Here is a 24285-nt window from a genome sequence, read left to right on the forward strand (position 1 = left end):
CAAAAATACAAGAAAGAAACTCAACCTAAACCACACATGGTAATACAAAAGTGAATGCAATATGGATCAGAGATTTAAATGTAAAAGGTAAAACTATAAAACTTTAAGAGAAAATATTCAGGACAGACAGCTTGCTTAAGACCTCTTACACATGACATGAAAAGGATTAAGAGGTTCCTTCATAATAATGTCATGAATCAATATAACAAAAATGGCTTGGCCTATGATAGCAATACAAAAGTACACATGTGACGATTTAAAAGGCCCTGAGGAGGGTTCAATGTGAATGCGTGATTATTTTTACATCTTTCTTCATAGCATATTTCTTTTTTTTTTTTTAAGATTTTATTTATTTATTCGACAGAGATAGAGACAGCCAGCGAGAGAGGGAACACAAGCAGGGGGAGTGGGAGAGGAAGAAGCAGGCTCATAGCAGAAGAGCCTGATGTGGGGTTCGATCCCATAACGCCAGGATCACGCCCTGAGCCGAAGGCAGACGCTTAACCGCTGTGCCACCCAGGCGCCCCCACAGCATATTTCTTAATGTGAGGTAATGCTATCATGTGCAGCTCAAAAAACAAACAAAACCAAACAAACAAACAAACAAAACACAAAGAAGGAATTCCAAAAGACCCTGATAAAAGGTACTAGTCATTACTTATTATACCAGGACTAAGGCCATGGTAACAACTGTGAAACAGAGACTGCATGTGCACATACCAATTTCGTCTGTTAAAAATTCTAGTCAATTTCCTCAATAGCGAATCTTCACACAATCTTTTGTAAAGACTAAAAATGAGAGTCCTTCTCTGCTTTTCTGAGTTTATGGTTGTTGTTGTTTTTTTTTTTTTAGCTAATTAAGCTATGTGTTTTGTTTTGTTTTGGCTCTAATTCAACCCCAAGAAAACAACTGATGTGGAATTGGGAGAAGCCTCTCTAAGGAGGACTGGAGAAGCTTGGGAACCGCACTCAGAGGGAAGAATTCGGATTCATCTGGGAAGGTCACATAGCTACACTGCCATCCTCATCACACAGAAAAAACAATAAACAAGTAGATCAAGAACAAGTGGGTTGTTAAATATACATGAAAAAAACAAATCAAAGTCTTAAGAGTGTTGTAGAGTGGGCCCATTCATACACACATCTTTATCTCCTGAAATGTAATAGTATTTCATAACCAAGCCTTCATATTCCTCATGAAGACTTACGCTGCTCGAGGATAGAGATGAAGCTGTAGAACAAAGGCTTTCAATAATTGTTTTCAGACACACCCTAAATGTCCAACTGTCCTGACAACGGACAGCAGTGGAAATATACATAAGATAAAGGGGACAAGGCTTTCTGATCTCTGAAACAACATCCCCCTTCCCCATATAAGATATGGAACAACAAACTGTCATAGGCTTGTCACAGATGTCTGAAAGCAACCATGCTTGCATTTCTTTCTCCTTTATGTCTTCTCCTCCTTTGTTTAAATATCCCTGAGATAATTTTTCAGTGTAAACTGAGGAGAAAGATGTGGCTGATAGTTATACTCAGTGCATGAGAATGATTGGATCACACTCCTGGATGAATTCTCAGATGAAGAATAAGGCTCTAGACTGGGTCAATTTCCAGTCTGACTCCTTAGATGACAGATGATATCCTGCAACAGAAGGGTTTCTCATAGGGAAGGAAACTGAGGGGTTTCTCTTTGGTACGAATGATCAGATTCTGAGTAAGATATTTCCTCAGTGGTTACATCCAAGAAGTCTTTCCCAATAGGAGCTCTTAGAGGGTGACTGAGGACTGCCCACTTGTGAAGGGTCTTCCCACTTCCGTTACACTGACAGGGGTTCTCCCAGTATGAATCCTCTGATGCTGAGTGAGGGATGAGCTGCGACTGAAGGCCTTTCCACACTCACTGCACTCATAAGGCTTCTCTCCGGTGTGGATAACGGAGTGTCGGATGAGACTTGTGCTCCAGCAAAAGGTTTTCCCACACTCAACGCATTCATAGGGCTTCTCTCCACTGTGAATCCGCTGGTGTCTCGTGAGCCCTGACCGGCGGTTGAAGGCCTTCCCACACTCCATGCACTCATAGGGCTTCTCTCCAGCGTGGATGCTGATGTGTCGAATGAGGTCTTTCCTAGTGCTAAAGGCTTTCCCACATTCTTTGCACTCAAAAGGTTTTTCTCCAATGTGAGCCCTTTTATGCAAGATAAAAGTGTAGCAGTAGGTAAAGGCCTTTCCACACTCACTGCACTCATAGGGTTTCTCCCCAGTGTGGATAATGGCATGTCGAATGAGGTTTGCCCTCTGACAAAAGGCTTTGCCACACTCCATGCATTCATAGGGCTTCTCTCCACTGTGAATCCGCTGGTGCCTTGTGAGGTATGACCGGCGATTGAAAGCCTTTCCACACTCTGAGCACTCATAAGGCTTCTCCTCAGTGTGGATGCTGAAATGTCGGATGAGGTCTGATCGATTGCTAAAGGCTTTCCCACATTCTTTGCATTCATAGGGTTTTTCTCCAGTGTGGGCCCTTTTGTGCAAGATGAAAGTCGAGCAGTGGGTGAAGGCCTTTCCACACTCACTGCACACATAGGGCTTCTCCCCAGTGTGACTCCGCTGGTGCTGCTTGAGATGTGACCGGCGGTAGAAGGCCTTCCCACACTCGAGGCACTTGTATGGCTTCTCTCCTGTGTGGATGACATAGTGCTGAATGAGGTCCGTGCTGTCACAAAAGGCTTTCCCACATTCATTGCATTCAAAGGGTCTCACCCCAGCATGAATCTGCTGGTGCCACGTGAGGTGTGACCGGCGGTTGAAGGCCTTCCCACACTCCATGCACTCAAAGGGCTTCTCTCCCGTGTGGATTATGTAGTGTCGAAGGAAACCTGTCTTATCACGGAAGGCTTTCCCACATTCTTTGCACACAAAGGGTTTTTCTCCGGTGTGGCTTCTGTTATGCAAGACTAAATTAGAGCGATGGGTGAAGGCCTTCCCACATTCGCTGCACTTATAAGGCTTCTCTCCAGTGTGAATCCGCTGGTGCCTTGTGAGGTGTGACCTGCGGTTGAAGGCCTTCCCACACTCCATGCACTCATAGGGCCGCTCCCCCGTGTGGATCATGTGGTGCTGAAGGAGGTGTGTGCTCTTGCTAAAAGTTTTCCCACACTCGGTGCATTCATACGGCTTCGCTCCAGTGTGAATCTGCTCATGTCGAACAAGAAAGCAATTCTTGGCACACACTTTCCCGCATTCCTCACGATGATAGGGATATTTCCCTTCCTGAATCAAGGGATCTTTCAGTAGTCCCCGTGAGTCATATTCATGGAGAAAATGTCCTGGAGGGATCAGCTCCCGTATAGTCCTTGAGTGTAGACCATCATCTGTCCCTAAACCATCATGTTCAGGCTTCATGTTCCCAGGGAGCTTCTCTGTTTGGGGGTCTACCCCTGGTTTCAATGAGCCTTCTAGCATTTCTGATGGCCTATCCTGATTCTTGCCTTGCCCCAGCTGGGAGTCCCCCACAGCGCGCGGAGTCAGTTGTTCCTGTGGTGAGACTTCCTCAGACAAGGCAAGGCGAGAAAGGGAAAGCTCTGTGGTCTCGGGTTTTGTACTGTCACCTGAAGGGAATACAATATACAGAAGGGCTCATTAGAGATGGCAACACAGAAAAAGAAAATTGCCATTTCAGTGGGAATAAGAAGATGAAAACAGTGGCTCTGAGCCTGTCATGTTTTCAAATCTCTGAAATCCAGTTTGCAATTTCTTTTCAGACCTTGAATTCTTGAAACCTTTGAGCAGAAACCCAGAGGGAGAGAATAGACGGAGGACAGAGTGTCTGGCAACGAGGGCCAAGTACACAGAGTAATGACACTGTATGTGCTGGGTTTGCTCTGCTTTGAGCAAAACATCTCCAGATGCTACAAGAGGCCAGTGAAAGGGCACCTGACACAGCCTCCACAGCAGCCAGTATGAGGTCGGGGAGGGTTCCCAGACAGGGAATATGAGAAACTGCCATAGAGAGAAAACAGGAAAGCCATTTTAGCCTTTGCTAATAGAATGACCAAAGGTAGAGTCTTCCAAGACTCAGGGAAGCTGCAGTGCACCAGAGGATGGGGCTGGTAAGGGTGCAGCCCCTGACACAGAACTGGTGTCCTCACAAGAAGAAACACTAGGGCATTTGCGTCTTCTCAGTGCCACATGAGGATGGAAGAGGAGACTCCTATCTGTAAACCAGGAAGAGGGCCCTCACCAGACACCAGATCTGCCAGCACCTGGATCTGAAACTTCTGGCCTCCAGAACTGTGGAAAATAAACATTTGCTGTTTAACCCTCCAGTCTCTGGCATTCTCGTTACAGCAGTCCAGACTGACTAGACAGTTGGTATGAGTAATATTCTCATTCTTGAAGTCAGTGATGTTAAGTGTATTATTTTCAAAAAGAAATGAACGGGCAAATAACTTAGTTAATATATCAATTAATCAAGGTCATTCTGACTCAGTAATGACAATGTATCATAAACCAAGATTTATGATTAATCGGAATTTGTACCTGAGGCCCACTAAACCAAAGTTAGAGGTCACAGCAGGATTATGGTTAAGATCATGGTCTCTGACAACAAAAACACGAGGCCCAAGTCCCACAAGAACTCAGTATTAGCTCCATGGCCTCTGGCAAGGCACTCGAATTTCATAAGCCCTCATTTTGTCTTCTAAAAAGTTAAGCTACCAATAGAGCCTGCCCTGTAGGGCTCTGTGAGGATGAAGTGAAATCCTGCATTTACCACATTCACTATGTAAACCAGGTTCAGTATGAGGCCAGACACTGAGCAAAACATAACTACAGGTTAACTCTATTTTTTTATTATGGGTTAGTCAAATAATATACATCTGAGACCTAATTAGGAAGCATAAAATTGGCAGTGTCAGAATGTGTAGATTAACCTTGAAGAGTATTGAAGAGTAAAAAGAAAGGTCCATGAGATGCCTGATGAGTTAACATTAAAGTCACCAGAATAAGAAGACAAGGAAGGTCCTGGGGTATTAGGGGCAGAGATTCCAAGAGGATCAGATGCTCACGACACAATCTGAAAAGTCTGCTGCATTATGAATTCACACAGCACGGAGTTTAGAATGTTGGCTCTGGAGCCAGAACACTTGGCACAAATTACTTAGCTGTTCCCATCTCAATCTCCTCGTCTGAAAAACTGAAGACTCTCAGTTTCTGCCTCACAGGCTGTCCTGAGGGTTAAATGAGAAAATGCCTGTAAAGTGGTCAGCAGTGCCAGCCACTGGAGGATCGTTTGGTAAATTGTGGGCCACTACCCATTATCACTACAGTTGCTGCTGTTCTTGAAAATTAGGAGCAAAACAGTGACTGTATAAGGAACATTTTCAGTGCTGTGGTACAGAGGTTCCCCTCATGGGGCCTCAAAGCACAAAGAGAACAATGTTACCACTTTCACATATGAATGGTGGTAAGGTGAAAGGGTGTAGCCTTCTTCAGAACTGCTTGGCATTTTCCAATAAAGCCAACCTGACACGGAAACATACCAGAATCTGTTCCTAACAGAAATCAGTGCTTATCTGTACCAAAACACGTAACAAGAATATTCTTGGCAGCGTTATGTTGAAAACAGCAGGAATGCCCACCAAGAGGGGAATGGATAAATGAATGGCAGTTTTTCACACAACGAGATATTACATTAGATTGTGAGTAAACAAACTCCCAACTATATGCAACCACATGAAAAGAATCCCACAGACATAACGATGGTCAAAAAGAGACAGATATACAGATAGCACGCGGTGGGGTTCTATAGTCAAAACAAATTCATGCTGATGGTCTCAATAGGGATTACCCAGCAAAAGGGGCTACTGAAGGCATGAGACCCTGACGAGGGGCTGGAAACGTTGTACAGTAGTCCCTTTTATCTGCGGGGGATTTGTTCCAAGACCCCCAGTGGGTCCCTGAAATTGTGCGTAGTACCAACCCTATACATACACACATTTACATACACACACACCTATTGTAAAGTTTAATTTATAAATTTGGTACATAAGAGATTAACAAAAGTAACTAATAATAAGATAGAACAATTATAACAAATACTGTAATAAAAGTTACACAAACGTAGTCTCTCTCAAAATATTTTATTATACGGCATTCACCCTCCTTCTTGTGATGCTGTGAGATGATAAAATGCCTACACGATGAAATGAAGTGAGGTGAGTGACACAGGTATGTGAAATACTGGTGTCCTTCTAATGATACATCAGAAGGATGATCATCTGCCTCTGGACTGTAATTGACTGCGGGTGACTAAAACCACGGAAAGCAAAACCACAGATAAGGGGGCACCGTGGTGTATATTAAATATTAACATAGGTGGTGGTTCTATGGGTTTATATGTACACAAAGATTCAAGATGACCTCTTAAGATTTTTGCACAACAAAGCATATGAGTTACAGCTCATTCAAAAAGTGCAAGAAGGGACGCCTGGGTGGCTCTGTCGGTTAAGTGTCTGCCTTCAGCTCAGGTCATGATCTCAGGGTCCTGGGATCAAGTCCCGCATCAGACTCCTTGCTCAACAGGGAGCCTGCTTTTCCCTCTGCCTGCTGGTCTCCCTGCTTGTGCTTTTTCTCTAACAAATAAATAAATAAATAATTTAAAAATAAATAAAAAAAAGTGCAAGAAAATAATAAATGGGAGAATGGAACATGAGTGTAGACATCTCTTGCGAGAATGAGACAACTTGGGGTGCGTGGGTGGCTTGGTCGGTTAAGCGTCTGCCTTCGGCTCAGGTCATGATCCTGGAGTCCCAAGATTAGGCCCTGCATCGGGCTCCCTGCTCAGCGGGGAGTCTGCTTCTCCCTTTCCCCCTGCTCCTGCCCTCTCCTTCTCTCTTTCTCACTCTCTCTCTCAAATGAATAAAATCTTAAAAAAAAAAAAAAAAAGAATGAGGCAACTTTTCCAAGAAGACGGGTTATAACAGGGAAAGCAGAGTTGATACCAGTGTGAAGACACTGGAGAGCCATAAGCCTTTTTCATTTACTTTCCCCTAGTATGATGCAACCAAGCATATTTTTATGAGAATGGATAGTTACAGAAGAGGCAGAACAGCAGTGAAGCAAGAAGCCAGTTCCCTGAAAAGGTGTGATCTGGCCTCTAGTGTGGGAATTTGCCACGGTTGGGGGCAAGGCCTCCACATGGTGGGGGTGAGAAGGGAAGCCACACATATGAGAGATTCAGATCAATGTGTAACAGTTGGAAATCAAGCAGCGCAAGAACACAGACTATTTTCAACATAAAAATATGCTAAGACATCGGTGGCTGGGGGGTATGGTGAAGGTCTGAAACAAGCTCTCAGTGGCTGGGGGAGCCAGTGCGGGAGACAGGACAGATCAGAGGCACACAAGAGATGTGGGGAGACCAGCTATAACCCAGGCAAAAGTTGAAAACCTGGACTCAGGAGTGTAGGGATGGTTCTCAGGGAGAAGGGGAGGTGGTGAAGACGTTCATGTGAAACGGACAGGATGTCTGAATGTAGGGGCTGACAAAGATGGAGGTGTTAAGGAGTTATCTGGAGTTGCATCTGGCCTTCTAACATGCATGGGAGGTGGGAGGAGCAGGCAAAATCATGAGCTCCCTCTTAGGCATGCTGAGCGTGAAGGGTCTTTTCCACATTCACAGACGTGAGACTGCTGACAAGGCTGAAGATTTGGAACAACTCTGAGGGGCCGATCAGACACACACTTGGGATGAAAGCCCAGAGGGGAGAGCGCATGGCTCTGCAGTGGCACCAGTCACCACACCTGACATCCCCAGGGCCTCAGCAGCCCAGATTTGGGGAATAGAAGGCAAAATGTTACCTTGAAGGTTAAGCAAACAGGAGGGGTATGAAGACATGGAGTAAGGGAGTGCTTGTGAGTGTCTGACTGGCACCTGGACAAGGAGTGGATGGAGAAGGTGAGAAAGGGTGGGATGCAGAGTATAGCTTACTTCCTTGCAGTGCAGAAGGAAATGTGAGATACTATCATTATTCATTAGGACTAATATGATGTGAAAACACTAACAGCTTACTTTTGCTGAGCCATTCACTCACTATGGGTTAGGGCCAGTGTGAGCCACTTTGATGCACGATCTGGTACATCCTCAAACAACCAATGACTCGGGAACAGACTGAGTGTAGCAGACTACACTCACCGAACCATTTACTCCTCTCCTTGGACACACAGCTCAGCCTCGTTTCCCAGCCCCAGTGCCTAAGTGTGGCCAGATGTCTTGTCAGTGGAATGTGAGGAGAAACAGTGTGGGGGGAAGTGGGTACGACATCTTCCTTTCTTCTCCCGTTTCCCCTCTGCCAGCTGGAAGGTGCCAGAACAACGTGCAAAGTCTCATGTTGATGACAGGAGGTACCTGGGTCTCCGAATAACTGCGGGGTACCAAGCTCCACACTGACCCACATGGTCCTTGGGTGATAAAAGTACTTTTCATATGCTGAGTCACCAAGAGTCTGGAATATGCCTTTTAGAGCAGCTAGACTTACATTGGCTGAACTTACATATAAAGGCACAGTGAGATCATGCATCTTCCCCAGGGGCACGAGGCCGCTGTGGGTCCCAGCTAGTTTTTAAGCCCAAGAAGCTGGAGCTGAGAGCCTGAACTTATTACCCAGTAGGCCTCACGCCTCCACAAGAGCACTGGAGGTTGTGATAGGGCTGGAGTGGTGGGCAGAAGGACCGTGGGTTAAAAGGCTTCACGGATCCTAAGCCTCCAGAGAGGCCACAACAATAAAACTTCCACAAATTCCAGAGGCAGTGATTACTGTGCTGTCTGCAAGCTGCCATGACCCTGACCTGGCCAGCTGTTGGCACCTACCTGGGCAGGAGTTAAGGGAGAGGCCTCTCTTCAATGTCTGTAACTCTGGGCTGTGGTCCAATGCGTAGATCAGCTCTGGTTTGGGCAAAGGACACCCTGTTCAAGAAGAAAGAAAAAGGATGTGGAAATTGTGGTGAGAAGAAAGAAACCTCTCAGTCTAGATTGGGACTTCAGAATTTGGAGAATGCCTCAGAATGAAGCTGCTCCTATCCACGCAAACAAAATGATATGACCTGGAAACCAATGCATGAAACATTATTATTGGGTCCCAAAGACTGTAGACATTAGTGTTGGCTCCAGAGACAGCACCAATTCCCTTTTCCTTCCTGTAGAATCCCAACACTTTTCAGACCTATCTCCTGAACGTACTTTCTAATTAATCCAGTCAGGGGCCTCGACCTCCCTGTGTATTAGCCATACCTGGTGAGCCTGAATGCCAGCACAGACTAATTTACACCAAAGCTCTGAGGTGAAGCCTAGCCATCAGATTTTAAACACTCCTAGGTGATGGCACCCAGCCTGGTAGGTTAAAAAACCTTGGTTTCCATCATTTCACAAATGGCATCCCTGATTATCAGTAGTCTGAGGTAAGCAGAGCGGCTGGGTACTCTGAGTAAAGAGAACGGTTTATTTCAGGCAGAAAGACTGGAAGACAAAAACAGGAAAAAGAACAACAAATAGGAAACAGTGACAAACATGGTAAATATTAATCCCATTATATTAATATCACTTGGAACATCAATGTTTTTCTAAATGCTCCAATTATAAAACAGAGTTTGTCAGAGTGGCTCAAAAAACAAAACCCAGGGGTGCCTGGTTGGTGCAATCAGTTAAGCGTCTGACTCTTGGTTTTGGCTCAGGTAGTGATCTCAGGCTTGTGACACTGAGCCCCCTGTCAGGTTCCCCGAATAACTGAAATTCTCTCTCCCTCTGCCCCTCCCACTTGTGCTTTCTCTCTCTCTAAAATAAATGAATAAATCTTAAAAAAACAAAAACAAAGACAAAACAAAACCCAACTATAGGTCTGTAAGAAACCCACTGTAAATATAAAGACATATACATATTGAAAGTAAATGGAGAAAAATATACTAATACGTTAATAAAACATGCTAATACTAATCAATAGAAAGCAAACATACCTATGTTAATTTCAGACAGAGGAGACTTCACAGCAAGGAAAGTTACCAGGGATAAAGCAGGCATTACGTAATGATAAACAGGATAATTTGCAAAGAAGACATAAAAATCCTTAATCTGTATCTGTCCGGCAACACAGCGTCAAACTACATGAGGCAAAAACTCATAGAATGACAAGAAGAAACAGATGAATCCACTATCACCGTTGGAGACCACACCACCCCTCTATCAGAAATGGACAGATCCAACAGGCAGAAAACTAGTAATGACAAAGTTGAACTCAACAATATCATCAATTAACTGGATATAACAGACATCTACAGACGACTTCATTCGAAAACAATACACATTCTTCTCAAACTCACATGGAACATTCACCATGATAGATTATATTCTGGGCCATTAAAAAAAAACTTTAACAAGTTTTAAAAAGAATAGAAATCATAAAAAGTCTGCTTTCAGACCATAAAGTAATTAACTAGAAATTAATAACAGAAAGATAACTGGAAAATCCCCAAATAGGTAAAGATTAAACAACACACTTTTAAATAACATATGGGTCTAAGAAGCAATCTCAAGAAAGTAAAAAATATTTTGAACTAAATGAAAACAAAAATACAGGGTGCCTGGCTAACTCAGTTGGAAGAGCATGTGACTCCTGATCTTGGGGTCATGAGTTTGAGCCCCACGTTGGGTGTAGAGATTACTAAATAAATAAATAAATAAATAAATAAACTTTAAACAAACTAAAAAACCAAAAATACAACTTAGCAAAATTTGTGGGATAGAGCAAAGCAGTGCTTAGCAGGAAATTTATAACACAGAATGCGTATTATTTATTTATTTTTATTTATTTATTTTTAAAAAGATTATTTATTTATTTATTTGACAGAGAGAGACAGCCAGCGGGAGAGGGAACACAAGCAGGGGGAGTGGGAGAGGAAGAAGCAGGCTCCTAGCAGAGGAGCCTGATGTGGGCTCAATCCCAGAACGCTGGGATCACGCCCTGAGTTGAAGGCAGACGCTTAAGGACTGCGCCACCCAGGCGCCCCAGAATGTGTATTTTTTAAAAGAAAGATTTGAATTATATTTCCACCTTAGGCAACTAGAAGAAGAGTAAATTAAATGCAAAATAAATACTACAAAAGAAATAAGAATTAGAACAGAAATCAGTGAAATTGAAAACAGAAAATAGAGAAAATCAACAAAACCAAAATCTGGTTCTCTAAAATGATCAATAAAATTGATAAGCTTCTAGCCAGGCCAGAAAAAATGAAAAATGACACAAATTACTAATATCAAAAATAGAACAGATGACATCACTTCAGATCCCATGGACATTAAAAGGATATTAATGGAATGCTATTAACAATTCTATCCTCACAAATTTGATAACTGAGATGAAGGCACCAATTACCTGAAGACACAATCTGCTAAAAACTCACACAAGAAGAAACAGACAATCTGCATAGGCCTATATCTATTACAGAAATTGAATCAATTGTTAACAACCTTCCAAAACAAACAAAGCACCAGGCCCAGATGGGTTAACTGGTGACTTTACCAAACACTGAAAGAAGACATTATACCAAGTCCCTACATTCTCTCCCAGAGATAGAGGCAGATGGGATATTTTCTAACACAATCTATAAGGTCAGCATTACCCTAATATCAAAACCAAACACATTACAGAAAAGTATACACAGTATCTCTCGTGAATATAGATGTAAAAAAATTCCCCACAAAATATTAACAAATCAAACCCAACAATGTATAAAAAGATTACATACCACAACCAAGTGGGATTTATCCCAGAGATACAAACCTGGATAAAAATTTAAAAATCAATTAATATAATCCATCACATCAACAGGCTAAAGAAAAATCACACAATTATACTGATAGATGAAGAAAAGCATTGAGAAAATACAACATCCATTCATTAAAAAAAAAAAAAAAAGAACGCTTAGCAAAATAGGAATAGCAAAATATCCTCAACTTGATAAAGAACATCTACAAAAATACCTACAGCTCACAACCTACATTAAAGTGAGAAACTTGAAGCTTTCCCACTAAGATCAGGAACAAGGCAGGATATCCTCTCTAACCATTTTTCAACATTATACTGAAAGCACCAGCTAATGTAATAAGAGAAGAAAAAGGTATACAGACTGAGAAGGAAGAAATAAAATTCTTTATTTGTAGATAACATGGTCACCTATGTGGAAAATCCAACAGAATCAACAAAAGACCTCTGGAACTGATAAGCAATTATAGCAAGATTGCAGGATACAAGCTTAACATACAAAATGCCTCCGTATATACCAGCAATTAAAAAGTAGAATTTAAAATTAAAAACACATTACCATTTACATTAGTACTCCCCGAATGAAATACTTAGGTATAAATCTACAAAATATATATAGGAGCTGTATGAGGAAAGCTACAAAACTCCAATAAACAAAATCAAAGAACAAAATAAATGGAATGATATTTCATGTTCATGGATAGAAAGGCTCAATTCTTCCCAATTTGATCTGTAGATTCAATGCAATCCCAGTCAAAATCCCAGCAAGTCATTTTGTGGATATCAACAAACTGATTCTCAAGTTTATATGGAGAAACAAAAGACCCTGGTCTCCTAAGCACTACAGTAAAAAGGAAACAGCAAACACTCCTGTGTGGGGCCAGCAACCTGAGTCCAAGAAGGCTGAAGCAGTAAGAGGGGGAGGGAAAAGGGGATGTGAGCAGGAGGATTCAATGCTCAAGAAACAGGGGTCAGGGAGAGAGGCAGACTTGGTGATGCTAGACACCATTTCATGAACCACTAAGAACAAAAAACTGGGAATTGCACTCAGTAATTTAGTCAAATAGAGACACATGCATAAATACAAAATACCATCTATTCTGGCCAACATTTCACAAAAGAAAGGACTGACAGCCACCAAAAAATGCAGAGGAGAGCTTTTCACAATGAAGATGTGTCTTTTAAATTGAACAGATTAGGCTTTATGAGGGATTCGCTGCAGTGGCCCTATTTTCCTTATTTGCCAAGGACGGCATGTTGGGGGAATTTAATGAGTGAAGAGGAACAGTATCAGCATACAGAAAGAGGAAGAGACAAGGAACATGGGGCCTCACACAGCAAGGACTGGTGGGCCACTTCCTGCTACAAAATAGCTGTGGCAGAAAAAAATCATTGTGAAAAGACAGAGGCACAAGCAGACCCACAGAGAGAAGCCAGGAAAAAAGCCCCAGAAACCAGGGATTAATTGTGTTTAAGTTCCTGTATCAGTCCCTCAAAGGGCCCAGCTGGAATTCCGGCCTTTAGGTTTTCTGAGACACCCCCATTTCCTCCCAACATACCCTTCTCCAAGAAACTATGTTTCTTGCTTAACCCTCCCTGAGTCACAGGAGAGCATGCAGGAAGAGAGGAGTCTAGAAAATGACTGAAGTGGGGAGGAGGACAGGAAGGCTACAGAGGCCTTCTCAAGCAGCCAGGCCTGGAGCCAGAGAGTCGAGTGAAGGAGATGACAGGTCTCCCACACCGCAGAATTAGGGAGGCCTTACCCAGAGAGACCAGGAGCCCACAGGTCTCCAGCATCACCTCCCGGTACAGGGTCCTCTGGACTGGCTCCAGCTGCCCCCACTCCTCCTGGGTAAAAGTCACAGCCACATCATCAAAGGTCACAGGCATCTGCAAAGTCAAAGAGAGGCAGTGTGTTGGTCTTGCAGCTATTAATGGGAATCAGAGCCCATCTCTCTCAATGGCAAGGGAGCAGAGTGACCAAACACCCCCTGAGGGCTGAGCTCTGTCCTGGACTCAAGGAGGCAGAGATGCTGGTTTGCCCTGATAACAGCAGCATAAGAGACAGAGCCTCCTATGTGGGAGCCAATGAAGAATGGCGAGAGGTCAGGACCTTCCTGCGTGGACTGTGAGGTACAGAATGGTAAGGGCTTTAAGATGCCACAAGAACGGGAGAGAGTAACAAAGATAATGAAAACAGTACCAATAATAATTACAGCAACAGCAGCCGAGACTCACTGATCTTCACTGCATGCCTGACTTGTGCTGATGTTCTATCTGTCTTGCTAATGTGAGTGGAAGTCCCCAGCTCTGAAGTCGTACTCCTGAGGTTTGAATTCAAAGTCTTAAAATCAACACTTGCCTGCCGTGTGAACTTGGGAGCCTCACTTCGTTTCTCTGAGCCTCAATTTCTGGATCAATACAATAATTCTCACTCAGCAGTAATAGTTATGAGAATTAAAGAAAAAATCTTTGTAAAAGAAACACTGGGGTGAGTGGCCACAGCTTGTGAGGTCAATATCGTTATCATGTTTGTGCCAGTCAGGGCCCTGAGGTCCAGGGTGCTCTAATAGTTCACCCACAGTTGACATGTGGTATGAGCAGAGGCAGGATTTGAACCGAGGTCCCTCTGGTCTAGGGTCTAATGGCATAATCTTGACACTCATCCGTTAGCAAAGGAGTTAATGAAGATGTGAAGCATTTCAAATAAATTTCCTAGCCACATTCATTTCAGCCACCATTGAACATAATTCTGTGGACATGGGCAGAGAAACGAACTCATCATCACCCACCTCACAGGACGATCACCTGAGGTGGTGGCACCTGCTTGGGAAGTGGCAGGGCCTGGACTGGGTCCCATCGCCTTCTGCTCCTCAGAAACTACCAAGAAGAATCCACACTGCGTCATTGTTTCTTTTCCCTGCCTGAGTTCCCTCCACCCCGCCCCACTTTGGCAGCTCTGAGGAAATTCCAACTCACCCACTGAGTCTCAACAGCACGTATGCCTGAAGAATACTTCAGGCCCAGAAAATAGAAGTTACTGAGGACAATGCAGGCTGTGGCCACGAGAACAGCCTTTGATTTGTCACAGTGTCTGTCACGGCTAAAAGTATGATGGAACACTCAGCAAATGACCACACAGTCTGGCCTTCCCAGGGTACATCTCAGCAGATGGGGACAGGAGGACCATGGAAATCACACAGGTACTCTGAGGACTCCTTAAACAACCAATCTACCTTTTTTTGTCCACACACTTCCACTTGCTAAAATGCCATATCCCCACCTCACGCCCAAGGCCTGTAAGGAAGCCTGCTTGGCTTACAGAGTTGACTTCAGGTGTTTCCTCTAGGCTTTATTATCTGTTTTTTGTACAGAAAGGGGTAAAAATACAGGCTGTGGTGGTCAACACACTGGTTGTTAAGAGCTGCAGTGATTTGGGGCAGTGATTTTGGGCACTAAACCTCTCCGAGCCTCAAGTTGTTCTCATGCAAAACAGCGATAATAACACAACCCAACTCAGAGGAGCTGAGGATTAAATGAGGTGATATGTTATGTCTGCCTGTCAGCCACAGCAAGAACCACTGTAGGCCGGCCGTCATGGTTCTTCTGTTACTGTTTTCTCTTTGCTCCCACAACATCCTAGACAAATTCAACCATGAACACCTATGGTTCCCTACACAAAAATGCCACATCAGGGGCGCCTGGGTGGCTCAGTCGTTAAGCGTCTGCCTTCGGCTCAGGTCATGATCCCAGAGTCCTGGGATCGAGCCCCGCATCGGGTCTCCCTGCTCAGCAGGGAGCTTGCTTCTCCCTCTTCGTCTGCTGCTGCTCCCCCTACTTGTGCTCCCTCTCTGTNTAAAAAAAAAAAAAAAAAAAAAAAAAAGCCAGATGATGGGCAAGCAGGGAAGAGGCCATTTTAGCCAGAACTGTTAGGAAAGTTCTCTCCAAGTGAGTGACATCTGAGCAGAGGCCAGAAGGATGTAAGAGGGAGGCCCTGCAAAGTCACAGGGGCAGCATCCCAGGCAAAGGCCAGTGCTAGGACAAAGGTTGGGGGGATGAAAGAGAACTTAGCATGGTTAGACTGGTGCATTGGGAAAGAAGGCAAGATCAGAGGAGGTCGGCGGGAGAACCCGGTAGGCTCCTGCAGGTCATGGCAGCGGGCTGGATTTATAAATGACGGAAGCCCTTGGAAGTATGCACCTTTCATCCTTCCTGCACTGAGTGAACACCTGTCAGAGACCCGCCACAGATTTACGACTATGACAAGCCAACGCCACTTACTGTAAACAAACGACAAGGAGAAAAGGAAATCGAAAGGCATTCTTGGCCTTCAGGCTGCCCAGGGGCCCCTCCGCAGCAGAGAGGCAGCAATGCTAAGCGCATCGTCCACTCACCTGCGCAGGGTCCATCCACGCCGCCGCCATCATGGGACCCTGTGCACAGAGCAGGACCCGGAGGGGCAGCGGCCGAGGGGCCTGCGGGATTCAGCCGACTGCCACCGTTTCGCTGCCCAGAGCGGGGTAACCTCGACTGACTGTCGCACTCCGAGCCTCAGTTTCCTCAGTGTGAAATGCGTCCGAGGCCCAGGGCGTAGCTTCTGGGCTGCGGGGACAGCGACCCGAGCCCCACACGTGACTCCCTGTTACAGACGATGAGGGACGGGTGTCAGTATCGTACAAAGATACGGAGGTGGGACCTACTGTCCACGCCACTTTCTCCGCTCGGGCCTCGGAAAGGTGCCCTACCCACAGCTCAAAGCCTCACAGCCGGGAGAGGACCGGCCCGGCACAAGCGGAAGATGTACGCCTTATTGGGACCGGAAGTCCCGCCCCGCCGACCCGGGCTGAAGGAAATGCCCCTGGCCTGGGCAGTCATTGGCCCAGCGCCCGCGCAGACACGCGGAGCACAGCCTTCTGGGTAATGTGTTTTTTTCCTTACCGAAAATGGGCGGTCGCGCACGTTCCAAGCGTGTCTTCTCCGGAGGAGTACGCGAGGTCCAGGGAGCCGCCTCAGACCCTCTTCTTCAGAGTGGGATGAAGGGGCGGGGGCGAGACCGTCCTTCTCATGCCCGGGGAAGTCGAGCTCAGGAGGCGGGGACCTCCGCCCGGGGTCAGGGCACGTGCAGGGCCCCGCCTTGGCTCGGCTTGTGACTTCCCCCGTGCGCCTCACCTCCTGGCGATACTCCTGGAGGGAAGACGGCTGCTCGAGCGGTAATGTGACGGCGGAGACGAGGACGCCGGAAGCCCCCTCCGACGCGGCGCCTCTGGGCCAGCGCCACGTGCTGCGGGGCTTTGACGCGCGGAGTGGGCCCCGGGAGCCTGAGGAGCGGTGTGCGAGCCCCTGAGGCGGGGAGGCCGCACGCGAGCGAGGCTGGGGGGACGTCGGGACTCCAGTCTGGAGCAAGGGCAGTTTCGAGTGTCTGTTTCCCGTGAGCACATCGACCTGTGTCTGAGGGCCGGCAGAGGGGTCGTGCGTGGACACAGAAATTCGGGAGTTGTTAGCAGATGCTGCTATCTCAGGTGTCCACAAGAGTGAGACTAGGTGGAGAAAGGAATGGACAGGGGTGAACCCCAAACCAACCCGGCGTTAAGTAATTGCAAACAAGAAACCAACAAAATCATTAGGAATTCTGACAGTCCTTCAAGAATGTATTACAAAATTTCTTAGAAGTTATCATCGGTTACTTCTTTAGTTTTGTTTTCTCTCAGGCCAAGGTGAGAAAAGTGCAGCTTCCAGTGAATTGAGCATACATACAGTTATAAAAATGGAAACAGGGTGTGCATTTGACCCTGCTGTCCTGTCACAATTACTAAACACATCACGAAGGAGTAGACCTCCCCTTTCTTTTCTCCCCTTGTGTCTAAAATGGGAATCACAACATCACAACATGCATATTTCTTGTAAGTACTTGTATTTATCAATTTTTTTTAAAAAACAAGAATAGTGCTCTCATGTAAATGAATAGAGGGAGATAAGAGAAATCTTCCTAAAGAATTCCAAGTAATACATATAGATACTCTTACCCAGGTGATGGAGCTTGATTCCCTTCAGCTGACTGGACTTAGTGACTAAGTAATGAGAGAGAAAAATGGTAACTTGACAGCAGAGGAAAATGGCAGACACCACCCTTACCACCTGATCAAGGCTAGCATCATTAGTAATGTCATGTTGACACAATGTACCACATAGTACAATGCAAAAACTGTTCTATGATGTCCTTCCCCAAAACCCCCAACTTCACTCATTAAAAAAATAAATAAATGCAAATTGAGGAGCATCATATAAAATACCTGATGAATCCTCATCAAAAGTGTTTGGATCATGAAAAACAAAAGATGACAGAGCAGTTGTCAGAGATGAGAGAAAACTAAACATAAAATGATTAAATGCAACTTGATGTCCTGGAATGGGATCCTGCAACACAAGTACATTCGTGGGGAAAATAATTTAGTAAAATCCAAATTGTAAGGTAAACAGTGTTGTATCAATGTTAATTTCTTAGCTTTGACAAATGTACCATACATCCTAAAAATATTTACATGAGGTGAAACTGGGTGGAAGTTACATGGGAACTCTATATTTGCCACTTTACACTAAATCTAAAATTGTTTAATTTTAAAAAGAGCATAGAGGGACTTCTAGCTTGACAAGATGAGTAATTACATGGACTCATTCCCTAGTGAAACTGGTGAAGAAAGTTTTAAAACAAGATTTAATGTCTATGGAAAATGTTCCTAAGGATATAGAACAAATGAAGAACATTTATTCAAGATGATCTATAATTCTGTAAAAGCAGTAAGAGTCTGTGGTATTTGAACTGAGACATTCATTGTCCTTCAACATTCCCAATTTAGCCAGATAGAAAATCCACTATACAGTGATGCAGATGAGAGCACAAGGATCCCTCACTCCCAACTCCCAGTTGGAGAGTCACCTTCCCAGGAGGGGCAGGAAGTCTGCATTTCTCATCTTGCTCCTAGCTAGTTGTTGCTAAAGTTAAATTCCTAGCCAACATGGTCCCAGAAGTCTCTTCCACCAAGTCACCACTTCTGGGTTGGAGGCTCCACATCGGACACCATGCTGCTGAGAATACTGGTACGCTATCATTTTCACCCCCGCTGAAAGGAAGTATTTCCACACTAGGAGAGGGCAGCCTAAAAGACTTGAAGCTACTTCCCACCCACCCCACTGATCCTTCAGCTCTCCAAATGGGGGTGTCAGAGAGAAGTGGGCCATGGTCCCCACTCCCAGGTCAAGAGCACTGGCTCAGTAATTTTGCTTGGGGGAACCAGAGAACCTGGAAAGAAACCTGGGAGTACCTTGCCTGGGGCAGAACAAATATCAAACACCACAGGACCCCAAGAACCCTGAATATTTTTGGTTCAGCCTATGGAGCAATTTGCCTCAGAACTTTGTTGAAAGCAATATAATTCTGGAACTCTCTCCTCAAACCCCATGAATGGTCTCTAGTTCTCTGTAGGTGGAAAAACTCACCAACTCCCAAATTCTGTCTGGACAGGAATGTATTAAATGGGTCACGACCCTGGAATTCTGTAATCTTTGTGTTCAGCCCCTGTCACTTGGTGGGGAATCACCCTCAAACAGGTGACAGCTCCAGTCAGCTCTTCCTTCCAATCCTTGTAGAATCTCTCTTGTTCTCATTGAACCAGGAGCACAAACATATCCTAATCCCAAACAATGACTGTCACCCACGGACTGTAGTTCCCCATGGAGTTACATGCTAGTTTCTGGGAGCAGAGACAGGGAACAAGTAGATCAATAACCAATAGTCCTAACAATGGGAACATTTAGTAGCCTTTTGGTAAAATCCACTCAACATTCACTCTACAAATATTTCCTAGAGGAGCTGAGGGAAGGCACTTTGCAAAGTGCTGTGAAGGATATAGTGTTGAGTCATTCATACCTAGATTGTAGACAAGTGGTCCAGGGTGATGAGACTCCTCATGTCAACCACTCCTTCCTCATAGGGGTCTCTCCATATCTCTCAATCTTAAAGTAATCCTCCACCTCAATATCACTCTTCTATTTCTCTTTTGTCATAATGATTTAAAAATATATTTATAGATAATTTATTTGATCAATATTTATTGAGTGCCAGTTTTTTGACAGGGCTGCACTAAACAATGGGGACACATATATACCAAAAAAGAATGCATTCCTGCTGTAGAGGATCGTTCATCCTAACAACCAATAATTAAAAAAGAAGAACAATGAAAACACTACACAATATAGGTTGAAAGGAGGGAGTGCTGTGGAGATAGGAAATAGAACAGATGAGAAAGAGTGGGAGAGTAGAATGAAAGCAGTTTTGCAGTACCAAGTAACATGGCTGGGACAAGTCTAATGAGTCATACCAGATCAACCAATTCCTGGGTACATTTTATTTATTTATTTTCCCCTGGGTACATTTTAGAGCATATAGGAAACATTCCAGCCTCCTGTTGATGGCCTATAAAGCACTACATGAGGTCTCCATTTATCTCTCTGATTCATCTTGTCCCGCTTGAACCCTTATAAGTGCAGCTCTGGCCACACTAGCCTTCTTGCCCTTCTTCAGGTACCCACCACTCTCCCACTTGTTTCCTTGTCCTACGTGTTTTCTGCGTGAAACACTGTTCCCTTAGATAGCCACTGGGTGGCTCATTATCTGAGCAGATTTTGAGGAGGGAAATGATTATCATAAAGGAAGAAGTTTATTCTTACAAATCCCTAGACTCAGGATGCAGGGCCGTGTGAAAACCAGGATGGGTCAGGAGGCAAAAGTGGAGTACAAAAAATGGTCCAGAACTTTTGTATTTAACACAGGAAAGGCGAGGCAGGGCAGGGGAGATGGCTTAGGACTGGCTATTTTGAATACTATTGGCAGGCTTGGGGAGGGGGTTCCTATTTGTCTGGTACTGGGACCTGGGATGATCAGCACAGAATATTGTCTCCTGAAGTGGGAAAGCCAGGAAGAAGGGGGTGGTTCCCATTAGGGTCTCTGGATTGTCTAATCCGCATATGAAAGGCAAGTCCCCTATCTGTAGTTTGCTATCTCTAAGAACTGGTTATCCCAGGAACGGGCAGCCTCGCTGCAGAGAGCAAGGCCCCAAGTTCAGAGCATCAAGAATACAGATAAGAAAATACAGTTAATACACTGTGACATGGGCAGGTATGGCCCGGTTTTAAGTAAAGTGGTGATGTCACCGGATTCATGTTTCAAAAAGATTACTCTGGCTGCTAGATGGAAGTTAGATTATGGAAGGGGCATGAGAGGGGGAAGGTCTGTTAGAAAGTTCTGACTGCATTCCAGATGGGTGAGGACACTGACTTAAATTAAGGTAGTGACAGGGGAGATGGTTTATCACCAAGTACAAACAGTTGACCAGAAGGGACAAGTTATAATTAGTAATGCAGACATGAATGTAATGGTTTCACAGTACGGATTGTTGTTATTGTAATCTACCCCTGCCCCACACTGCCTCCTTCATGTGGTAAGCAGATTTCCGCCGATACTACCGCGCACCCTCACAGAAGTGCTTTACTGCACAGAGACGCTCAGGCAGAGATCACTGTTCTGCTGTCACACTGAACAGGCTTTGGCTGCTCAAACGCTACGCATCCCAGAGGACTGGGCCCTGACCTGCTCTAAGAAGACAACCGGAGTCCTTGAACATCTGGCCTGGTAAGAGTGACTTTAGGCCTGTATCTGCAGGCCCCGCTGCATCAGTCTGACCAGGTAATTTATGCCAACAGTGTGACTCACAGAGAATGGTGGGTTTTGTATGCCCGAGGCTCTGAGCCACACTGTATCTTTGTCTTGTGCGACCCCACCGAGTATCCGTGGTCAGTCACGAAGGGACTGCATGCCTCAGGAAGAAACCCTGGACCCTGAAGCCTGGGTGACTTTCCCTCATTGGCGATACTTGAACATACTGTCACACATCTTTGCCAAGAGTTAAGCAAGCCCCTGTGCGACTGCACTGGAGGGAACACCTGGAAGCTTAGCTGGGCTTAGTTTCCGCTGGACTTTTTACCCTGTGTGCCTTTGCCCTTTGGTGATCCTGACCTGTGTCCTTGTGCTGTCACAGACAGTAACTGTGAGTATAACAGCAGTTCTGAGTCAAGCGAATCCTCTTAGCAAACCATCAAGCAGGAAGGCGGCTTTGGGGAGCAAAGAACCCATATATACAGAGTTATGATCTAGATGGGTGTGCTGGTACAGGTTCCCGGAGGAAGTGCTATGTGAGACGAGATGGGAGGGCTAAGCATGCCGTAAATGGGCAGCGTGGGAAGGGAAGAGACCATAGCAGGTGGGAAAGTGGAGGAAAGGGAAACCGGAAGTGAAGAGAGACCAGAGTTGTGCAAGAGAAAAGGTAGTAAATTAGGCACATCCCACACCAGGTTAAGGTCCATGGATGGGCCACGTTAAGGATTTGGTTTTGATCCCAAGATAAAAAAGGAAGTCATGAAACATTTTAGGGAAAGGGGGCAGGGGGTGGGGGAGCCTGCCATGATCAAATTGGAGCCGTATCTCCAGCTTCAGTTTGGAGAATCGACTGGAGGATGAAAGCGGAAGGTAAAGCAGAAGCTGGTGTCAGATGATGTTTGGATGGACCAGGGAGGGGGCAGTGGATTGCACAGCAGCAAGGTCCCACATGGGAGAACTTCACAATGACAACACCTGCTTGACACAGAGACAGACAGAAGCAGAATAAACAGGGACTTAACAACAACCAAAACATCCAGCAGCTAAGAACAAGGCCAGGAAGTGGAACCGGGCAGTCTGACTAGAGGACCCATGCTCACGACACTCCACTGCTCCAAGGTAGGCGAAAACCCAGTTGCCCATTTACAATTTAGCTTCCACCATTCACTTGTGAGACGTGTGACCTGTGAGCGAGCAGATTACAGGTCGTTGTTAACCATCAGAATTCAAGGATGACATCATCGAGCATTCCAGAGGCATCCCCACATCGCACAACTGAGACAGGAAAGGCCCGTCTGTGGGCGGGAGTGTGAGACTAGAGGGAGTTGCGTATACTCCCAGAGGCCAGAGTCCCACAGGCCTCCAGTATCAGGTCTCTACGTAGAGGGCCCTCCCAGCTGGAGTCCAACGCTTCCACTCCCTCCCAGTCACTCACTCTGACAGATCTGTCAGCCTGACGAAGCCCGCAACACCACATTCTTTAATCTTAAGTTATGCACATTTAATGATGCAGAAATTATTATGACCACATATTTTTCTCTTTTTGGAGCCAAAGGCTACAAATTTCAACAGCGGGAACAAAGAATAAATGAGAAATTACTGACACACGTGCAATGGAAATAACAGCACTGACCTGGCCATTTTATCTTTGTAGAAATAAAGGCAAAAGAGGGAATATTTGCAAATCAAATCACCCGAAGTCGTATCTGTATAAAGAGAGGCAAAAGCCTGTCTCACCAGTCTCTGTACTTTGTCACCATTAAATTAAACGCTACTTTTTAAGAATATCCACTGTACCTTGATTTAGTTACAATGGTTTACATGTATATAAGCCATCTCCTCAAAGCTAGTAGTTTTTCATTGCAGCAAACTATATTTAAGGCTTGGAAAAGATACATGAGTATACTCAACCTCGTAGTACCATTCAAGTCACTGTGAAGAAGAGCTGACATCACAGGCCCCAAAACTGTTATCCTTTGAGCTTCAAAGTTTGCCCTTGGGTGGAGTTTGGGAACTTTATTTCAGGTTTCCCATTGTTCCCAGAAATGACAAATGGCTCAGTATGTCTATTGTTTGTGTCAGCAATATGGCTTATGCTGGTGACCTGCTATCCTTCTGGAGGTCTAGAATTTTGATTATATTTTAGAGAAAGAGTGCCCAATAAAAACCCTGGGCATGGAGTTTTTCTTTCTTTTTTTTTTTTTTAAAGGATTTTTATTTATTTGTCAGAGACAGAGGGCACAAGCAGGGCAGGGGCAGAGGAGAAAGCAGGCTCCCTGCTGAGCAAGGAGCCTGATGTGGGGCTCGATCCCAGGACCCTGGCATCATGCCCTTAGCCGAAGGCAGACGCTTAACCGACTGGGCCACCCAGGCGCCCCATGGGCATGGTTTCTAATGTGCTTCCCTAGTAGACATTTCACAGATGCTGTCATTACTCACTGATGGAATTTAAGCACTCAGAACTCCTGAAGAACTTCAGTACTTCTGCCTTCTCCCTTGGCTGAGTTTGCTTTGTATCCTTTTTCTGTAATAAATAAATCAGTTGAGTATATGCTGAGTCCTTTGAGTCTTCCTAGCGAATCATTAAACCTGGGGTAGTCTTGAGACTTCCAATACCACCATTCATTATGCAGTCAAATGCTCTACCACTGAGCTATATGCCAACGCTCTACCACCATTATGACTTTTCAATCTTAAGAGATCTGCCATAAAAGCCGGTGTGGTTTCTCTCTGAGGTCAACATATGCTAGACTGTGCCAA

The 24285-nt window shown here is 45.0% G+C and overlaps 1 protein-coding gene across 1 annotated transcript; it reads right to left on the bottom strand.

Moving 5' to 3' along the window:
- Window positions 1-1059: 1059 nt before the first annotated feature.
- Window positions 1060-24031, bottom strand: LOC100466425 (zinc finger protein 543). Its single transcript, XM_034639497.1, has 7 exons — window positions 23965-24031; window positions 17840-17884; window positions 16755-17353; window positions 16211-16455; window positions 13580-13706; window positions 8873-8968; window positions 1060-3611 (listed from the first exon to the last, which is right to left on the bottom strand). The coding sequence occupies exons 4-7, from the start codon at window positions 16241-16243 to the stop codon at window positions 1771-1773; spliced, it is 2097 nt and encodes a 698-aa protein (XP_034495388.1). The 5' UTR covers window positions 16244-16455; window positions 16755-17353; window positions 17840-17884; window positions 23965-24031; the 3' UTR covers window positions 1060-1770.
- Between the last annotated feature and the right edge of the window lie 254 nt (window positions 24032-24285).

This window comes from Ailuropoda melanoleuca, chromosome 12 (genome assembly GCF_002007445.2).
Source record: "Ailuropoda melanoleuca isolate Jingjing chromosome 12, ASM200744v2, whole genome shotgun sequence".
Lineage (NCBI taxonomy): Eukaryota > Metazoa > Chordata > Mammalia > Carnivora > Ursidae > Ailuropoda > Ailuropoda melanoleuca.